General features: G+C 44.4%; 1 protein-coding gene and 1 long non-coding RNA gene across 2 annotated transcripts; both read left to right on the plus strand.

Moving 5' to 3' along the window:
• The first annotated feature begins 3,327 nt into the window (after positions 1–3,327).
• On the plus strand, positions 3,328–13,053 carry LOC134417457 (uncharacterized). Its single transcript, XR_010027571.1, has 5 exons — positions 3,328–3,512; positions 6,088–6,333; positions 8,399–8,531; positions 8,934–9,063; positions 10,425–13,053. It is a non-coding gene; the product is annotated as an uncharacterized LOC134417457 (long non-coding RNA).
• Positions 13,054–14,315: 1,262 nt separating this feature from the next.
• Positions 14,316–18,708, plus strand: HEBP1 (heme binding protein 1). Its single transcript, XM_063154716.1, has 4 exons — positions 14,316–14,499; positions 14,592–14,730; positions 16,199–16,379; positions 17,730–18,708. The coding sequence occupies exons 1-4, from the start codon at positions 14,422–14,424 to the stop codon at positions 17,899–17,901; spliced, it is 570 nt and encodes a 189-aa protein (XP_063010786.1). The 5' UTR covers positions 14,316–14,421; the 3' UTR covers positions 17,902–18,708.
• The last annotated feature ends 1,530 nt before the right edge of the window (positions 18,709–20,238 follow it).

Below are 20,238 nucleotides of genomic sequence, written 5' to 3' on the forward strand. Positions count from 1 at the left end.
TGTCCAGCAGAGTGACTCCTTCTAAGAAAATGCTTCTGGTACCAATTAGGGCCGGGAGCAAAGGAACGGCAGAAAACAGCCAGAAGCAGGAGCTGCGATGTCTGGTGTCCTCATTTGTGATTTTCTAACATCTGGCACACACACATACACTGCAATAGCCCATAGTTTGCTATGCTTTTACATTTGTGGTGCAGCATAGCCCACTCTTAATTTCATGTGTCCCCACAAAAATGGCTTGCTCCCCGAACCCAGAGTTCTCTGTGAGGCTAATGGATTGCAAGGACAAGTGATTTGTGGTTAAACTGATGCTTTTGAGGAACATATGACTAAGCAATATGTTCAGAGGATTTAGTGATTTGCAAAGCATGAGAAATTAAGTTTTCTTTCTTTACGCTGTGAATGTAAGCTGATTTGCATATAAATTGGACCTGTCAAGTGTTTGAATATCAATCAAAAAGCTGCAAATAGTTCATTAATTGATGTGAATGTCACTGTTCATTTTATTTTTTTTTCCCCAGAGCAGTTTGAAAAAGCCAGATGCTGAAAAGTTAGATACTTGGGGTTAGGCTTGAGAGCTTTGTGCAGACAACATGGTCATTTAGAAAAATGTTACAAGTAAAAAGCATGAAAATACACAGCCACCAGCCCCTCGTCAGTGTGAAGCCTGTGCCATCACCTGTCTGCCAGAGACTATAGCCTTTTCCAGCCTGCTGGAGCTAAAACCTCTGCTTGCTCCTTGACCCTGGAAGCAGCCACATGAAACAACACTGCTATATTTAAGGTTCTCAGGCTGGAGAGGGTCACTCGTGCAGAGCTGCACAATGGAGTGGTTGCACACACAGCCCTGCTGAAAGATCAGAGGGCAGTGGCCTCCTGACGAGCTGCTGGGGCAGCAGCTGTTCCCAGCTGTACCTTTTTCCAGGTGTCCAGAGGGAAGAAATAACCTGTGTCTTTGCATTCCTACTAGTGCTAAGCCAATGTTTTTACCCATTCTGTTCATCCCATCCTTCTATTCTGCATGGCTACATAGCAAGGCCAGGAACACCATCCTCTTTCCTCCTGTGCCTGGCTGAGTCCTTCCATGACAGAGTCATCACACTGGAGTAGATATTGCAATAAATAGGAAATGCTTGTTCAAACAACAAAATAAATACCATCAAGCAGTGAAGGATAACAGTAAGAAAAAATAAAGGCAAGTAAACCCAGGAGAAGTGATAACAACATTTCTAGCAGGTGCAAAACAGCACACTTCAGGAGATTTCAAGTAGTGCAGATGACCATGGAGTTTCTAATGAACCCATGTAGTAAAACCAACACCAGTTCACCCTATCATGAGAAAAGGCCAAAAGATGGTCAGGACTGTGCAAAAGTTTAATCTGTGCAGCACCTGAGGCTGTGGGATGTGCCCACATGCTGCCTTCACAGTGTGTTTGTTGAGGGAGTTACTGCAGAGGGTTCCCCAGCCAAACTCCTGATGGCTCTGTCTCTGGTCTCAGCCTTGTTCTGCCAACGCTGGGCACCCTGTGGCTGAGAGTCCAGAGGGAAGTGCCCAGCCCTTTATGAACTGGAGACATAATAACGAGGAGAGGATAGATAATAAGGTGATATGTTACACAAAAGGGAAGGCAGCACCTGCTGCAAAATCCCACAAACTGCCCAGCAGCAAGCATACATCCTGACGTGCCACTGGGAATTCCCTCTGAGCAGCTGGGTGTGCCAGCACTGGGTTGATACACGCTGTGAAGTGCCTTCAGCTTTGCTCACCCAGCGGCTCTGTGCTGTGCCCCATGGAGGGGTTCCTGCTCAGAGCATTCAAGCTGGTGTCCCCATCTCACACTGACCAGCAGCACTTTGCTGCCTCTTAGCAGGGAGATGCAAAGGCATAACTGGACTGTGTTTGCCACATGCTGAATGGGAAACAGCTGGAGGCAGATGATTGTTTGGGTTATTTGCCTGTTGCCTGGACATTTTGTTTGCTTGTTTGAGCCCTGAAAAAATATGTTTCCAGTTCCTCAGGAGGCTGGTCTGTGTTAAGCCTGTATATTGTGGGTTGATTTTAAAAACTAGTGTTTTATAACTTTGCAAATGAGTGTCCTGCTGTTTCAGTGGCAAGGCTCCATGAATAAGGCAGTCTTCTCAGAAATTTCCCTGCCACAGAGCCAGTGGGACTGGGGGAGCACGAGCAGCCAAAACAACATGCTTCTGGTGTCAGGGAAGCAGATATCCCTGAGTCTGGTTCCAATAGAACCTCTTTCTTCTTGACTGGATTTAAGTGGCTGACTAAAGGATAATGCTGGCTGATGTTTATGGACTGTGCTTAAAAGCCACTCAGCTTCGCTCACAGTCAGCTCCTCAGGTGGTGTACACCAGCATCTGTTGTGATCACAATACTGCATTTTTAACTGCTCTGTCTGTAGCACTTGCACATATCCCCTAGTTCCTTACTGCTGGGTGTTTGCTTTTATTCTGAGTGGCTGGGCAGTCCTTTGCTCTGTGAGAAAAGTGTCTTTTTTCTCACTGTATAGTGCAGCGTCTTGGCTGTGAAAAGCTGAATTAAGTAAGAATAGGCTGGTCAGGAAGCAGAGAGGGTGTTCTTGCCAGTTGATACTGGAGAAGTAATACTAAAAAGAATGCAGATTTGGCCAAGGCACTCGCAAGCAGTGCCATGGGTCTAGTCATGAGAGATGTGTGCAGCAATTCTTCAGCTTTGGGCTGTGGTGGCTGCACATCCTCTCAAATCACAGCACAATACCAGTCGGACACAGACATGGGACCAGAGTCAGGGGTTCCCCCCCTGCTTCACAAAACCCATCTCTTTAATACCTTGCATTTGTTTAGAAATCTCTTTATTAAGTTCTGACCAGACCAAAAGCCTGTTTGATTTGGCAAGTGCAGACCTGGGGGAGGGGATCAAAGGAAAAAAAACAACAACACTGCAGCCGATTCATCCCTCCTTGTTTATTCCACTAGAAATAGATTTGGCAGAATGCATCAGGAATGAACTAATCAGCAGGGAATTAATTGGCGTGTTAGTTAAAAGGCAGGAAGAAGGCGGTGAACAAATTCATGACTGGATGGCTGGAGGGTTCAAGCAGCCAGAGAGAAGCAGTGCATAGTGGAAACTGTGACTAGCAGGAGAGGTCATGCAGCTGTGCCAGAGAGCCAGCGGCTGAGAGCTGCCCAAAAGAACCGGGGGCAAAGATAACGCGAGTGTCCTTGGAGACAGAGCTGTTTTTGAGAGGGCTCCATCACCCAGGCTTCCCTTCCCATAAGGCTCCCATGTGTGGGGAGGGAGAGATGGCCAGTCTGCAGGAGTGGGAGGGAGGGGTAACAGAGGTACAGCTGGAGGAGGCTCCACGGAAAGACTGTGGAAATGTGGAAAGCAGGGAAATGAAGAGGGACACGTCACTCGTTGCAAGCTGAAATGCAGAGGGGGTGGTAAGGGGAAGAAAGGAGCAGGGAGGCAGAGATTTGGAAGCTTCATCACAGAAGAACTGGCCTCAAGAGCAAAGGTAATGCTTGTATACGATTCTCTGCCTTCTTTCCCAGGAATGTTTTGTTTCTTCCTCTGGAGGAAACAGATCCATAGACCTCAGAAAGAGGTTGTTGCATGGAGGGACTCTAAAGGCACCTGTGGGAAGAGCCAGGAGAGGAAGGAGTATGTGCAGACTGGCATGGACGTGGAGGTTGGAGGATTGCTACCTACAGTTCCTACAGAGAACAGGGGTGTGCAGAGTGACAGAAACAGGGAAAGAGAGAAAGCAAATCCTTAGTCAGGCAGACTGTCAGACAGACAGACATGCAGAGTGCAAGGTCCGTGAGTGTCTATCTAAGGAGAGAGAGCAAACTTGCTAAGAGGAAGGACCGAGTACTAAATGAGAGAGAGTTGAAGATAAGACATCCTGAAAAAGCAGGCACTCCTGGAGGAGAGGCAGAAGGTGAATATTACCTTCTCAAAACCAACTGTACCTTACAGATGTATTGCAGCAGATGTTTGCTTTGCACCTGGATGGCTTTTTCTTTTTTTTCTTCTTTATCCCCACTTTGGCTGCCTGCTGGCTACAGCATCACCTTAGCTGTCTGTCATCAGGGCTCTCAGTCAGATCTCCTTGTTTGACAGGGTGGTCAGGCTGTTTCAGGGATTCAGATGCCCTTCACTTTCACACAACATCCAGGTAGAAAATGAGCACTGTAACTCAGTTATATGAAAAAGCACTATTTAACTAAAATTTGTAGCCAAACTTGAAAACCCCAGGAGGATATTGTAATTCCTGCATAATGTTATTCCAACCTCAAACCGTGTGTGTGTGTGCACCAGCATATAGGATTGCATCCACACATGTAAATTGAAGAATATTCTATTCCATTCCAATGGATTTATAACAAAGACTTCTGAAACAGGTGATACTCTAGCTGTACCACTGTGGCTGGCTTAATATTGTAGGATCCAATTTTTTAAATTATTTTTCGCCTTTTTCATGATCTTTCCATCATTACATAATTCTACAAGCATATGCTAATGTTGCTTTTTTTTTGTTGTTGTTCTTGCTTGGAGAGCTAACAAATGCCATCCGCTTTGCAAGTAGGGCTCTTGCAAATACTTTGATTGTTCTGGACTCACAGGCTTGGCAGCTTTCTCCTCTAAAAGCTTAGAGACCTTTCAAGATCCCAGGCTGGGAGTCTCACAGAACTGGCTTTAGAAATTGTATGCAGCTACAATATGCTTTTTTTTTTTTAATAAGAAACTGTTTGGTTTATGTAACTGAAACCTTCTTGAACCTAATACATAAAACAGAACCTTTCAGTTGGGTGTGTGTAAGTAATATAACCTTAAAATATTGCAATGGAAATAAAGGAGATAGAAGGAAAAAAAAAGACAGAGAGGAATTCCAACAGTATGCAAAACTAGCTTTATTATCTATTGAGATACTTTACAAAATAGAGAATCTTAAACATACTTTGATGTTTAAATACCCATTATCATTGGAGTGAGAGCTACATTTTACGTATGGATGACTCACCTGCGATCAAACTCCCTGATACACTTAGAACTATATTTTATTTCTCTGCAAATGACCCAAAATCCAGAATCACTCTCCAGCTTCAGTCTGACAGTAGCTCAAAAGGAACTTGAAAAAGTTATGAGAGGACAACAGACCTCAAATGAAAAGCATTAATGTAATTCACTTGCATTTCAATGTTCAAACGCAGAAAAAAATATCCTTAATTTTAGGTATCACTGCAGGGATTGATAACTGTAATCAACAACATCCTCTTCCCAAAACAAGCATGGGCTTGAGCTAACACACTGGGATGCTGATGCACTCAGAGGGGGTATGTGTTCGGAGCAGTCAGAGGTACAGGGGAAGGTTTTGAGCCCTCTTGGTGTACAAGGGGCAGGAGAGCTCTTCATCATACAGCAAGGACTCACATGTCTGCAATAGGATGTGTGTGCTCTCCTCAGGCTTCAGGGGAGACAGGGCTCTCTGAAATGAAGCTGTGTTTGGTACTAGAAGCAGATGACCTGGGCAAATCCCGCATATCCTGGCAGGCAGCACTACCCACAAGCAGTGGTGCACTTTAGTCATCACGCTCGACCCCACTGTCAAAGTCTGAGGCAGATACCAAGGAAATCTCAGGGCTCTGTTGGGATTCACCACTGCATTGTGAGGAGGGATGAGCACTGGAAATGGAGCAACAAGAAACCAAAGGGGTTAATGGGAGAGGGAGTAATGGGAGTTCAAATACTGGCAGTACTCCTTTGCTTTGGGGCAGGGATTCTGGCTCGGATGGCACAACTGCTGATCCCAGCAGGGCTGTGCTCAGGGTATTAAGCTAGCTGAGCTCTTTAATCATGCTGAAGTGAGGAATCAAAAGGTTAAATGATGAAAAAAATATTGTGTAATAATGAGACAAATATGTTGGTCTTCACTGCCTGCAGATGAAGGGACTGTCCAGTGAATCACTGAGCCTACTCTGCTCCAAGGGCAGATTGTGATGTAATTTTCTGACAGCACTTCATATTATTGTAATTAATAGTAACAATGACAAAGCTAATATGTTGATATTGTTATTCTCTGCATTTAGGAAAGAGTTTCCATCCAAGGATGTGAGAGAGTTGTCCCTGCTTGTCCATCTGTGCTCTACCCTGATAGTACTTTCCAGTGCAGCTCTGCAAAAGAGCAGAAGACATTTGAATCGGCTGGGGATCTGGTTCCTGTTACAGATGACCCCACACACTTTTTCAGCCAGGAACTTTGTTAGTGAATATCCATTTGCTGTCTACAATTCCACCTAGGAGAGGCAAGATTGCTCATTTTCTGTGTGCTTGAGGTATGAGAATCTTCTTCAAAGATGATTATAACCTGATGTTTACTATGATAATAAATTACAGCAGACCCTCAGGAATGCAGGGAGCAAAGCTACAAAGAAACTGGTCTGTGAGGGGCCCTGCAAATAGAACATGTGGTTATTGGGATTCATTTGGACACCTGATGTTTTAAAAAGTTGGAGCTCAAGTAGCATGGATTTTCAGTCTAAGATGTAGGTGGAATTTATTACCACCCTACTTTTAACAAATAGAGAAAGATCAAAGTATCCCAGCTGTGGGGTATCGAAACAAGTGGGAGTTGGAAAGGATAAGGAATGGACAATCTCTACAGGAAGTTTTCCAATTAGCTTGGAAGCCACACTGTCTCCTTGATGTTGGCAGCATTTTCAAATCATTTGCAATTAGACACATAGGTGTCTGGTAAGTCCTTTCCCATCAGGGAAGATTAAAAAGGCATTTGCAGGGCATAGTCATTCAAAGAAAGAGGAAAAAAAAGCTGTAAAGGCTGGCACATTTATCTGGAAAAGCTGAGAGGTGGAGGAGGTATGGTGTCAATGCAAATAGTTTCAAGAAGGTCCATGAAGACCTTTCCATTATGAGCCTTGGTGATATTGTCAGACCTTCTTAAAGATCTTTATTTTGGCAGCTCTGAGTTAGCAGGAAGAAAAGGTGTATGCATGTGTGAGATAGGAAGAAGGTAATTTATTTTTCCTTTAAATGAATACTGCAATTAGATGAAGAATACTAAATACAAATTACATCCTGACAGATGGAAAGTAATGTTTTTAAAGTATCATGACATTTTCCATTAGTATGGTTGTATTCATAATGATACTTTAAATAGTGGAAAAATAAATGCAGTTGCAATTAAAATGCTCTAGTGATCAAATGTAAGAGAGGCAGAAAGTGAAAGAAATTATTTATTTACTGCTTTATCTGCTACAGCTTCTGGTAGGTTTTGAGGTGACTGAATTTTTCCCAGATGGTTATATTATATTAAAAAAGAAATTTAATGTCCTCATATTTTGCAGTGAGATCTTAAGCTTTTGATGCATGTACCTGAACAGGAGAATAATTCAGATTTTCTGGATGTGCCTGCTTCTCACATGAGCCCTTCCATCACTGTGACTACAGATGACCAAAATCATCACTAAACCCCATGAACTTGGCAATGCATTTTTTCTGTCTGCTATGTGCAATATGTGCATAATGGATATTTTCAGCCAATTTCTAGCAGAACAGCTGTTCATGACTTTTTTTTTTTTTTAATTAAAGTACCAGATTCAACACTGAGGGACTAATTTATTAGGAAAGAATAACAAATCAGCATGAGTAAGCTGTAGAGAGACTATCTATCCTCTTAGGTTTGGAGATGGTGCTTGCCCAGGAGGGCTTGTAGGTTAGGGCTGGCTTGGGAATGATGGTAAACTTGAAAGAAAGCAAGGAGTTGGTAAGTGTTCACATCAGTTCATATACATGTCCTGTTGACTCTGCAGCTTTGCCCAGGAGGAACTGACCCCGTGATACCAGGGCAAGGTGGAGATTGTACATGGGGTTTGGAGTTACCTTTGAGGCTCCATCAATGGGCAGCATCTAAGATATTGCCACTGGTTAGTGATCAAAAAGAACATTTTTTTTTTTTTATTCTGGCCGCCATGAGACACTTGATAATTTGTTCAATGGTTGTTTACCCTGTTTCTCCCAAATACAAAGTAGGGATGCAGTGATTTTCCCAGTCTGTAGTGCCTCCTCCTGACACTGCTAGAACAATTGTAGCCATAAGGTGCTATCCCAACACAGCTACATAGGAAGCAAAGCTACTTCCCCAGCTGCTGCTGGTTGATGAAGCATCTCAGTACCACTCTGTTGCTTGAAAAGGAAGTAAAGTTCATACCTGAGAAAAAGAAAAGTCTCTGTGCTTCTGTAAAACCTATTCTGAGCAACTTGAACAACTTTTTAAATAAAAACATCATCAAAGAGAAATTTGGTGTTGTGATGGCAGATGGAAAGTGGAGAAAGAGAAGAAAAAATAAATAAAGCACTTAGCAAGACATTTTATCTCCACAGAGACGGGAAAGTCAAGATCCTACAATGGCCATCATGTTGACTCCTCCTCTTTTCCTCCTCTTCATCCTTTTGCCCTGCAGTAAATCTCAGGACTTTCTGGACCAGCATCAGAAATGGAACTACAGAGAAGGCGGTAGGAGGTCACAGTGGTGGTTCAGCATGGGAGGTGTTCAGTAACTCAGAGATGCAGATTCACTTATTTTGTCCTTGGAGTGGGATAGACAGTGCTCATTCATGACTGCTCTTTCTTGATTCCTGGATAGCTGCTGAGACTTATGGAGAAAAAAATGCTTTTAGAAATCATCAGCTGGGGTATTCAGTGACAGCAGAAACTCTAGGCACCTGGAGGCAGAGAATTACACTGTGAGGGAGAGTTACCTGCTTTTTCATTTAGATCCTCCACGTGTTTAAAATTTGATGTTTCATCACAACTGAGTTGTGATGGGGAATGAAATCAAACTCGGAGCACTGGCTTGTATTTCCTTGTGCTGACACATTTGTTTTCCTCTCTTCCATGGACATCCTGCTAACCTAGCTGACAAGGTCAACATAGAAGGTGTTTACAGCATTACTCAAACCCTCGAGAAATGGGGAAATGACATCTTCTGGCAAATGAAGCATACCCTGCTGAACAACCCAAATGCTCTCCTGCCTGAGTTCTCCAGGTAATTCCTCTCATCTGGAGGTGGGATTCAGTCCTCTCCTGGGTGTTCTTCCCTGAGCAGGATTCATCTTCTAAAAGATGAATTTTCATATTTCTCAGCTGGGGGGAAATAAAACACTATCTCAGTACCTGTTCTGCTAGCAGCTCTGATTAGTAAACTGAATACTCTGCTAACTATTCATTGTGAAACACTCTCAACTGCCATCACTGTATTACAAGAATCTTCCTAAAGAAAATGCTCTTGGCAGCTCACACTTGTGAGAACAGGCTGGAAAAAATGAACTGTTCTACAAATCCACACATGGGCTTGGCCACAGATCAGGGATAAGAAGCTGATTTGGTTTGTGATGTTTTTTATATTTCAGTCTCTAACACCTAGATCTGAGAAAGTTATTCACTAGTTTATGTCATCGTATTCTCCCTTTGTGTTGCTGGAGATTTTAACTGTTGAACAAACTCATAAAATTTAATTCAATCTCGTATTTCCAGAAAGAGAGTAGGAAAGGCTGGGAAAGAAAGAGAGGAAAAAGGAATATTGGGAATTACTAGAAAACTAATATTACTTAAATCAGAATTGTTCCTAAAGCAAGTGAAGTGGCTGTCTTACATAACTAATTGTTCTCTTTAGGAACAAGAAAAAAAAATGTTTGCAAATGTTACACATTCAACCGGTTGAAGAGGAAAGGTTAGAAGAATAAAAAAGGCATTGGACGGGTGGTCAGATGGTAGCTGTACAAATCAGTGTTTCAGGAGGATATGTCATAGATTGTACATTGGCCTTGGGCATCAAGTGGATTTCTCCCTGGCTGCATGGTGGCTCTTACTAGCACAGAATTCATCACAACTTTCCCACTGACAGTGCTGAAATTCATTGGTGCCTCAGATTATCAGGGATGATATTAAGTCTTGTATTTGGAAAGTTCTAACTTTAGTCCAGGAAGATGTGATGAGAGTATCCAGCCATATATCCTGTACTGGGCATTGAATTATGAGTTTGCTGGCAAGGACACAGACTGGTCCATTGGAAATGTTGAGGACTGACAGTACTCCATGGGAACCACTGGCCTAGCCTCCAGGAGTACTCCTAGTTAATTATTACTAATTAAAATAAGGTGGTGAAAGGACCATGTTGCTCATGCTGGTCCTGAAGTTTGTGCTTTCCAGGGTTCAGATGGGGGCCCTCAGATGAACTCCCATCACCAAAGAGCAGGGTAGGTTAGAAACATCTTTTAATGGCCTCTTGCAACTCTTCCATCGTCAAGGGCCCTTACCCAGCAAGAAACAAAGGCCATGGTAAATTACTTTGCATGCTCAGAAACACTCCCTAAACCAAGTTGTTCTTCTGTATTACTCCCATTGCAGTCTCCGACCTGTCTCTGCAGCTGTGGACAACCTTGTGAGGGAAGTCCAGTCGATAAGGAAAAGGCTGGAAGAACTGAACGAACGTCTCAATGTCATCAGCAAAACTGTCCTTCCCCTTCGACTGAATGCTCTGCAGAGCCAGAGGCGTGGAAATACTCAGCTGAGGAGACTCCCAACACACAGGAGAAGGTTATATGCTCGCAGGAGACCTCAGAGCAGACCTCAGAGCACTTAATTCTCTACCAGAAAAAAGGGGAAATCCTCTTTTTCTTTTTCATCTGCTTAAGCCTTTCTCAATGGGACATTGCTGGAGAGAAAGAAAGTAAAGCACACAACAAGTCAGCTTTGCTAAGGAGACCAGAACTTCTGCATTTTGTTGCTGCCTTAGGTCAGTAGGCAAAACCTGACCCTGTTCTTTAATGATGGCTGTTTTGTGTCCCAAGCAAAAAAAAGTTGACAAGCTCAGTCTTCTTGAGCATGAATACCTTCATTCTATACAGGCATTCTTTCTGCTTACCAGAGGAAGCTCTTTCTATAAAGATCAGGTGAATTTCTCTCTCTGTCCTATTTTTAAAGCACTCCATCTGAAACAGCTGGGGAATTTGAACTTTGAAAGTGCTGAACAACTGATGAATGCAGAAAGATGGATTAGTGTTTGGCACTTCCAGCTGGGCAGGGAGAGGGAGAGGAAGTTATGTTTCAAAATATTGCCTTAACCTACTGTCCATGTTCATATGTTCAGAGGGTGAGTAGGGCTGGATAACCTTGGTCTGTACACCATGATTCAACACTGAAGATATATCAATTGCTAGGGACCAAATATGAACATCCACCTTCTGCAAAGAGTCTTTTTCTAGCTATGTGGAACTGTGCACTCACAATGGTGTTACTCAGTAGATTTGTTCAGAATTTCCAGTGCTCTGAAACACACTGAGCTGATTTTTGCCAGGACCCATGGAAAACAGGGGATTTTTAAATTGTTTTTCAAAACTATTTAGATACCTTTATGGCAAAGATAGGTGTCTGGAAGGATTTTCCAAAATAGCTTAAGAGACTCTTCAGTCCCCAAAATCACAGATAATAATTCAATTGGTGTCTAGTTCACAGAGTATTTTCTCTGCATGCCAGCATTGACCTCCAGACACTTCCCACTATCCTTTAGCACAATTAATATCTGTAGAAAATTAACAACGACACTCTACAAAGACTTTGGTCCCTCAGGGATTACCCAGAATACCCTGCCTTCAGCTTGTCTTTGCCTGTGACAATAAAGCTGGTGATAAAAAAAGAGTGCATGAATCAAATTATGCACTGAATGGAGGATAGACTGGCCTTGCCCTTCAGGTCTCTAGAGATAAATCCAGTACAGAGATTTCCATTCAGCACTGCAGTCAACTGTGTACATGAAATGTGTTGAAACATAAGAAAGAGACTCAGAGAGGAAAAGAAACAGGTTGTCTTTAAGGTCTGGATGAAGAAATTTATGAGAACACAAATAAAGAATGGATTATGTCTAAATGATTGTGGGGGTGTCTGGCATGTCAGTTGTTTTGAAAACACTCTCCAGTCACAGTGAGGATGCTGACTAGCTATTTAAGGATTCCCAAAGCCTGAGTTTATGGAAAGAAATTCAGTGACAGTACAATAACCTCCAAAAGGAAAAGGGTAAAATCTAGTTTCGTATGAAATCTTTCAGAATGGACTAGAAGAATTAACACAGTAAGAATTTTAGCTGCAGCCTGAGAGTTAATTGAGTGGGGGAGGTAAATAATTCCTGGATGTAAGTTCTCTGAGCTCAGGTTTTCAGAAAATAACAAAACTCAGACTTGGCCTTCTTTGGTTTTTGCTTGGGAACTTGAAACGCTGCTTAGCTAGAGAAGGGAAAAATCAAGACTGTGAAAAGGCTGATAAAAAGATACAGTTGTGCCTTTGTTGAAGTTGTCATCATAATTTCTCAGGAAATGTAGAGCATTTTGATCACAGAATATATTTACATAAATTGCAAGGAATAATAGGAGAGAAAGACCCCCAACTTCTTGTTATTCTGCATTCAGAGTTTCTAGGCTGTGCTGTAGCAACAGCTGCATCCTTGCACAGACTGCTGATCCCTCCAAGGGATGCTTTGCTTGGGGCTGTAGGGACTGCTTTTTATTTTGGCCTGTCTGGAGGAAGAGTACAACATAAATGTTAGATTTCATGGTCTTATTTTAGACACAAGCATTTTATCAGGCAACTCAAGCTGTATAAATTGAGGACTACTTGAAACACAAAGATAAGACTTCCCTAAGTCCCTCAAGTTACTGATGGCTGGTGGTGGGAGGCCAGACCAGATCATTGCATACTTTTACTTTACACCTAAATGTCCACCACCAGCTTCTGCCAGAAACAGAGAACAGAGCAAGATGAACCCCCAGTCTAACCCAGTCCACGTATTCCTATGCTGATATGTGAAAGTTTGTAGTCTTGGCAAAACCTCCTCAGCACAATGGAGAAAGCCACCATCTATTTTAAAAGAGAACAAATAAGCTGCAGCATGCAATGTGTATTACAATTCTCCAATTTCTTGCAGAATGGTGAATAAACCAAATAATATAAATGGTTAATAAATTACTAATCTGTGACCTTGTCACCTGTGTCAGCAGCCCTGTCATTCACTCTGTGAATGCCCATGCCAGGCTCCAGCCCAGCTCCCTGACCTGAACACAGCCTGTTCGATCAGATGATAACAGCCAGCTTCTCTAACCTCTATGTACGACCCTCTCTCTAGATGGAAAAGTTTTAGTGTCCTACTTATTTTATCATTTTATTTTTTGCTCCTAAAGAATGTAGGAAGGTTGTATGTGCCAGCCTACTTCTGCACTGTTCACCTTCTATTGAGGAGGCAGCAGTCCAGCTGAGCAACTTGAGATACCTCTGTCCCATCTGCCTGGGGAAGCTGGCCTGACCCATGGGACTGATTCCCAGGGACTGGTGTTTGATTTCTGCTCCTGCTAACCTCTTCTTAAGAGATCCTGGGTAAGGCACTTGTCCTTAGACGTGGCTTTTACAACACAAAACCACTTGTCCCAAGGTGTCTAAGTCTTCTATGCATATAAATGTATCCAGCTACAGAAGTCATCTAAGCTGTGTTAATTTACAGTATTTCTGGGAAAGGATCTGGACAGAACGTTTAAACAGAGATGACCAGTTGGGTGGTCAGTGGAGGGAGATCAACTATCATTAGGAACTTCTAAAATCTACCCTTCACCTAAGGCTTATAATTGACCAGACTGCCTCCTTAAAAAATGACGATGTTCCCCTTATTTCTGTTTATTTTTTAAAAACCACAAAAGACCAAAAAAACAAGAGATTATGATTTTGCAACTCCAGGACCATGGTGCCCTTCCACGCTAGGCATGACACACTTCGCCAGTACTTCCCTTTTCCTGTATTTCATTCCTTTCACATCCCCTCTCACATTTCCCGTCTCCCAGAGATGAATATCATCTGTTTCCCGCACTTCATGACTCCTCACACTTCTCGGTGCCCTCCACACTTCACCCTCCGGGGCTGCCGCTGCTCTCGCACGGCTCCAGGCCCGCGGCTCCCGCGGCCTCGGGCGCGCCCCGGGGGCGATGGCCGCGCTGCGGGCGGGGCGGCTCCGGCCCTCCCACCTCCTGCGAGCGGGGCCGGCCCGAGCCGAGCGGGGCCGAGCCGAGCCGGCAGGGGCAGAGCCGAAACCAGCGGGGCAGGGCCGAGCCCGGTGGGGCAGAGACAAACTCAGCGGGACAGAGCCGAACCCAGCGGGGCAGAGCCGAGCCCAGCGGGACAGAGCCGAGCCGGCAGGGGCAGAACCGAGCCCAGCGGGGCAGAGCCGAGCCGGCAGGGGCAGAACCGAGCCCAGCGGGGCAGAGCCGAACCCAGCGGGGCAGAGCCGAGCCCAGCGGGACAGAGCCGAGCCCAGCGGGGCAGAGCCGAGCCCAGCGGGGCAGAGCCGAGCCAGCCGAGCCGCGGCATCATGCTGGGCATGGTGAAGAACTCTCTGCTGAGCACGGTGGAGGCATGGCCCTACCGCCTGCTGAGCAAGGGCGAGAAGGTCTGTGCCGGGCGGGTCTGCGCTGAGGGGATCGGCCCCGGGCAGCGCGATCCTCCCTCCCGGCAGCGCCTCCATCCCCATCTCCTTCCCAGGATCAGGTCAGCTACGAGGAGAGGACGTACGAGGGCGGGAAGTTCGCGGCGGTGGAGCTGGTGGGGAAGTCGTTCGACGAAGCCTCGAAGGAAGGGGCAGTGAAGCTCCTCAAGTACGTCGGAGGAAGCAACGACAAGGGTGAGGATGCTGCCGGCCCCGCGGGCTCGGCGGGTGTTGGTGGTTGAGGCTTGGTGAGAGCGGGATGGATGGATGGGAGCAGTCAATGGCACTGCAGGCCCGCCTGGCTTGTGGCTCCTGGCACGGGGAGTCTTCGATGGGGATGGCCCCTCACTGATAAAAGTAAATTTGCAACAGGCTAAGTGGTGCCCAGCCAACTCATGCTATGAGTCCGCTTATAGCCCGTCTCTGTCTCAGGATGAAATCTCAAAAATTATTTGTTTAAACAGGAATGAGTTACCTTGCAGCTGGGATAACATGAGGACAGGCAGACAGGTATCTATCACAGCTCCCTGGGTGAGCAGCAGCTGATGAAATCCAGGATATCTGGGACACTTCAGTTCTATGATGTGCCCTTGTGGGCAGTGAAATAACAGTTACGACCTTGATATTTTATCTGGCTATTTTTATTCATGAAAGGGTAATGAACAGTGAGCTTCCTTTATAATGGTATATTTTAATGTTTTATGGCAGTGCTTCCAGGTGATTGCTTCTAATTCTCATCTTACTAAAATGTGCACATTTTAACCATTCATAGCAGGAGAAGACTACAGAGTAGCTCTGAGGCATATACATGTTTTTAAACACCTTTCTCCATCTTCTAGGAGAGGGATTAGTGTAATCTCTATAGGAGTAGGAGGTGGGTGTAGAGGGAAATGGTATTTGCATCAAAATTCCTCAGAAGGTGATGACTGCTGTTGCTGTAGTAGAAAGGGTGCCTTCTATAGCATGTGACACAAACACAGGTATGATATCAAAGGAAAATAGATGAGAAGGATGGCTTGATCTCAGCTGTTTTTATGGCTGCCTGGTCATGAGGTTTAGAGGTTCCCTACTGCTGCAAGAAAAGTGAAGAAAACTGGCCTTCAGTGCCATGTGGTACTTCTTGGTGGTAATGAGTAGGAAAAAAACCTTGCTGTTCCTGGAGTGTGGAAAGCATGGACAGTCCTGCTGAAAGCCATAACAGCACTGAGGTTTGGGGCACTGGGACTTGTAGGATGTCTGGAAGCATTTGGGAGGTTTTAAGAGAAAGCTCCTGTCAGCTCCTGTGTGGATAGTATTAATTTAAATGCTGATTTATATGTGCCACTGGCCTGCCCTGGAGCTACAGACCCTGCTGCCTTACAGCTGATTTGTCAGAAGAACAGAGTGTCTAATAGAGCCACAAAAGCAGCACCATTAATAAAAAGCATTCCAGAGGTCAGTTGGAATCCTTTTTTCTCAAGCTTCTGGTATGGAGAGGGAGCTTGGCCCAAGCAGAAGCCTGATGATGGCTGTTCTGCTTCCCCAGAGGAGCCCTCTCCTGACAAGGAGTTTGTCCATATGAGGAGTTTTCCAAAACTAAAATTAACTTTTGTGAAATCCCTGTTAATTTTTTGAGTTCCAGAGGGCCTAGACTTCTTTAGCAATGTCTGTGTGTCTGTTTCAGGGGTTGGAATGGGCATGACTGCTCCTGTCTCCATCACTGCTTTTCCTGCTGAAGATGGCTCCTTTCAGCAGAAGGTGAAAGTCTCTCTGCGGATCCCGAGCCAGTTTCAAGACAGCCCTCCATGTCCTACTGATGAAAGCATTAAGATTGAAGAAAGACAAGGAATGACCATTTATTCCACGTAAGGAATGCATCCTGGGACCTCCAGTCTCAAGTGATGAGGTCTTTAGGGTGCTCTGATAAGCAGAGTTTGTTTTACCAGGTGACTTGCTGTACAAGGGGTGCATGTGGCAGAAGGAGATGGAGGAGTATGTCTAGACTGAAGACAGGTGTCTTCAAAAAAGAAACCTGACAAAAAAATGTCACTTCTTACCCCTGGTCATGCTGCACTGATGTGAAATATGGATTTTTTTCCGCTGGGTAAACAAGCATGAAGGCTAGCCCTGAAAGATACTGTGCCATTTCTATTGCATGAATCTATTGTTTTTCCCCACTTTCTGGGTTCCAGATTGTTCATAGTCATTAAGAATGCTCTTTGGTGCAGTTCACAAACTGTCCACTGAAGCTTCATTCAGATGGACTCATACCAGACTCCACTATGGAAACAAGCAGCTGCTGCATTGCTTCAAGTCGCCTTTGAATGTCTTGGGGTGTTGACTGACAGCCTGGACTCAAACTAGCATCACCATAGCAATAAGCTCTTCACCTTGTCTTTACCCTTTGGAGGTTCCTTTGCCTACTTTCTTGAACTATTTTGGCTGACTCTGACTCCTTTCTTGCCTCCAACTGCTGCTTGGCCTTTGCTGTGGGTGTGGGCCACTTCTGCAATATCAACCTGTTTTGTGTCAAATTTCAGCCCTGAGGGAGGGTGGTGAGGTGCAGGCTGACGTGGAAACAGTTCTTGTTGGTGGGAGGTCAGCATAAACCAGACCCATTTCAGTCCACCCCTTTTAAATGGCATTGTGTTCTGTAATTGCCAATTGTGTGTTCCTACCTCCCCTTTTCCTTGGGCTAGCTCGAGTTTGGCTTTGCTTCATGATCTTTCCTGCTGACAGTTGTTCACACCACAGTGAGCATGGTTGTTGACAGCTTTGGTGGGGACTGTGGGCTGAGCTGACTTGGAGATAACCTTGTATTTTAGAAAGTTGTTTCTCTGATATGGTGCTGATTCACAGGGCAGGGCCGTTCTGCTGGCTGACATACATGGGGCTGTTTGGGGGGGATCCCTTCGGGGCCTCCCAATGGATAACTGCCCAGGGACTTTTGTTATTGTGTTTGGTGGACCCAGGTAGATTTTATCTCATGCACTTGTCAAGTTGCTTGTCACCCTTGGCTGTGTCACCCATGCGACTTCGTTTGTCCCAGATGAAGTGTGCTGCTTCACAATGAACAGTGCACACATGAGTGAGTTCACGTTGGCAGGGCCTGGATCAAAATGCGTGTCTAAATATACTGTGGCTATTTATTGTTCTCTCTCTCTTCCTTCTTTGCTTTTCCAGGACTGCTCAACAGCTCTCTGGTTTCTTTGCAGGCAGTTTGGTGGCTATGCCAAAGAGGCAGATTACGTGAGCTATGCTGCCAAGCTGAAGGCTGCTCTGGGGAGTGATGCTGCCTACCACAAGGACTCCTACCTGTGCAATGGTTATGACCCCCCCATGAAGCCTTACGGACGCCGCAATGAGGTCTGGTTTGTGAAGGAGTGAACATCTGGCTCCCCGTGGTGCTGCCTTGCTCTGATAACCTCCCTACACTATGTCCCTGTCCTCTTTATAAAATAAACTAAGAATTCAACAAAGGCAAAAAACTATCACTGCTTTTTTCCATGCCTTAGTCTTTTATGGACCATAAAAGTCATTTTAGAACACTTGCTGACCCTCGTGACAGTGCTGCTCCTTCATTCCAGACCAGGTCCTCAGCCACACAGACTCTCTTGATCTCTCCGTGGCTTGTTTTTATCTCCTTTGTGCTTCCAGAGTTCAGTGCTGAGAAAACCAAAAGCACTTAATTGGCTGGTGCCTGCCAGGAGTCACGTCCAAGTGTAGGCAGACTATTAGTCTCACCTGAGACGGGCAGGGGAACAGGACAAAAGTGCATACAGAGACTTTTTTATCTCCTTCAGTTTGCTGCAGCTGTAAAATGCTGCTTTTATCTTTGCCATTCCACAAACAATCTAAAGGGACACGGACATTGCTGCCAACACAGCATAGAGAAAATAAACATCCTTTACATTAATTCAGAGTGTGCAGAAGATCAGCACTTCTGTCATCTGTCTGAGAAATGCCATTCAGAGAAACATCCAGATTCTGTTTGCAGCTTTCTTTTGTTTGAGGAGAGATGTGTGCTGTGTCTTCATCTCAGCTAGCAGCTGGACAGTGTGGACAGAATTGTTTCATCACCTTCCTATTACTTTTGTGTAACATTTCTTAAAACTAGCCTTATGCAAGGGCCAAAGCAGAAATATGTGTGGTTATCTAATTGATTTAGAGAAATTAAAGGCTGGGGAGAAAGCAGATACTTATTACTTGTGATCTGAGTGTGCATTTGAAGAATGGTGAAAATATGGTGAAACTACCATGAGTACCAATCGAAAAAACTTTTCTTAAAAGTTGTCAATTTTTGAAGGGCTACTCAGAACAATTGTTTTCTTTAGAGAAGGAAAAGGAAAACATGGCTATCCTGGAAAACAGTGACTGGGGTCAAATAATCAGTAGCCTTTTGGAAACTTTGAATACAATTGCAAGTGTGGGTCATATTTCAGGAAGAGTGGCAATGTTGAAATGTCAGGCATCAAACCAGCATTTTAGCTGTTGGCTCTGCCAGGGAGCACTCACCCTGCTGCTGGGTGTGTGCAATGCATTACCTGCACTGAAAGAGGTGTGCTCCTCTGGTGGTGAAGTGCCCCATAGTTCAGGTGCTTTCCAAAAGCCATTTTCCCCTGGAGACGAAAGAGACATTTGTCAGCTGGCATTGTGGCTTGTGGCTGCTCAAGCTGTCGCACGTGCGCCTGCTTTCTGAGAACAAATCTCAGCAGGAAAAGGAGAAAACCTGAGGTTTTGATGTGCTTTCCTTTTCTCTCTTGCTGACCCATATAAGAGCTTTGCTGTGAGCTTCATGAGAGTTTCAGTCACCTGTGTGCAAGAGAAGCTAGTTCAGGATGGGTAAAAGGAGCAGGTAGCATTTAATTAAGCAAAAAAACAACACTGACAGGGAAAAGCTATTGGCTGTGGTTAGTGATTGCAGTGCAGGGGAGGAAGAATAAAAAGAGAAATCAAGACAAAGAAAGAATTAGGCTTTTGAAGGAATTTTTGAAGCAGCAAATGCCCTTTTAAGCTTGTACCTGAATCCAAAGGGACAGTTTATGTCCCAGATTATTTTAACCTGTGTGGGTGAGAAATGAAGGAGCACAGTATTGTCCAGTTTGTGCGTTCCCAGGTTCGTTTTGGAGCTTTTGTGGATACAGTCTGGCAACCTGTGGTGAATGTCCTTCAATAATCAAAACCTTGAAATTTCTCAAAATTTATCTTGTGAAATCTCAGATGCCAGTAGTAAACCTGGTATAAACAGAGCTGCAGAGCTCAGCAGCATGGGGGGAGAATGAGAGCTTCAGACCCGAGAGTGAAAGTAAACATCTGTAGGCTCTGCCTTGCAGCCCTGCTACTGGCCTTTTGCATCAGGCAGGCAGGATAGAATTTCATAAACATTGTTAAATAATGTCAAAGCCTTATGCAAACTGAATTGCCTTTTCTGTACACACAAAGATGCCTGTGTTTTCTCCACATTTTCTAGTTTTGAGATAAATAAATAAATAAATAATAATATTGTGATTTACAGCTTCTGTTCTGATCACTGACTTTGTGAGCTCAGTGGGAGTAGTTGATTTGCTAGACCGTAGGTTGCCAGTTTATCTTTCTGTTTGGGGTACTAATCATGTCACAGCATTTATAAATAGTCATAATGCTTTTTCCAATAAATCACTATTTTGGGTATCCTGGCGTGGCCCTGCATTATCTGACTGTGAGAGACAGGAGCTGATGAAATAA

The sequence above is a fragment of the Melospiza melodia genome, chromosome 4, assembly GCF_035770615.1.
Source record: "Melospiza melodia melodia isolate bMelMel2 chromosome 4, bMelMel2.pri, whole genome shotgun sequence".
Classification (NCBI taxonomy): domain Eukaryota; kingdom Metazoa; phylum Chordata; class Aves; order Passeriformes; family Passerellidae; genus Melospiza; species Melospiza melodia.

Bases quoted from the DNA above. Each gene is read 5' to 3' on its own strand.
- HEBP1 (XM_063154716.1), top strand. From the start codon at position 14,422: ATGCTGGGCATGGTGAAGAACTCTCTGCTGAGCACGGTGGAGGCATGG. The intron at 14,500-14,591 runs GTCTGTGCCGGG...TCTCCTTCCCAG, and splicing joins TGCTGAGCAAGGGCGAGAAG to GATCAGGTCAGCTACGAGGA. The intron at 16,380-17,729 runs GTAAGGAATGCA...GTTTCTTTGCAG, and splicing joins GGAATGACCATTTATTCCAC to GCAGTTTGGTGGCTATGCCA.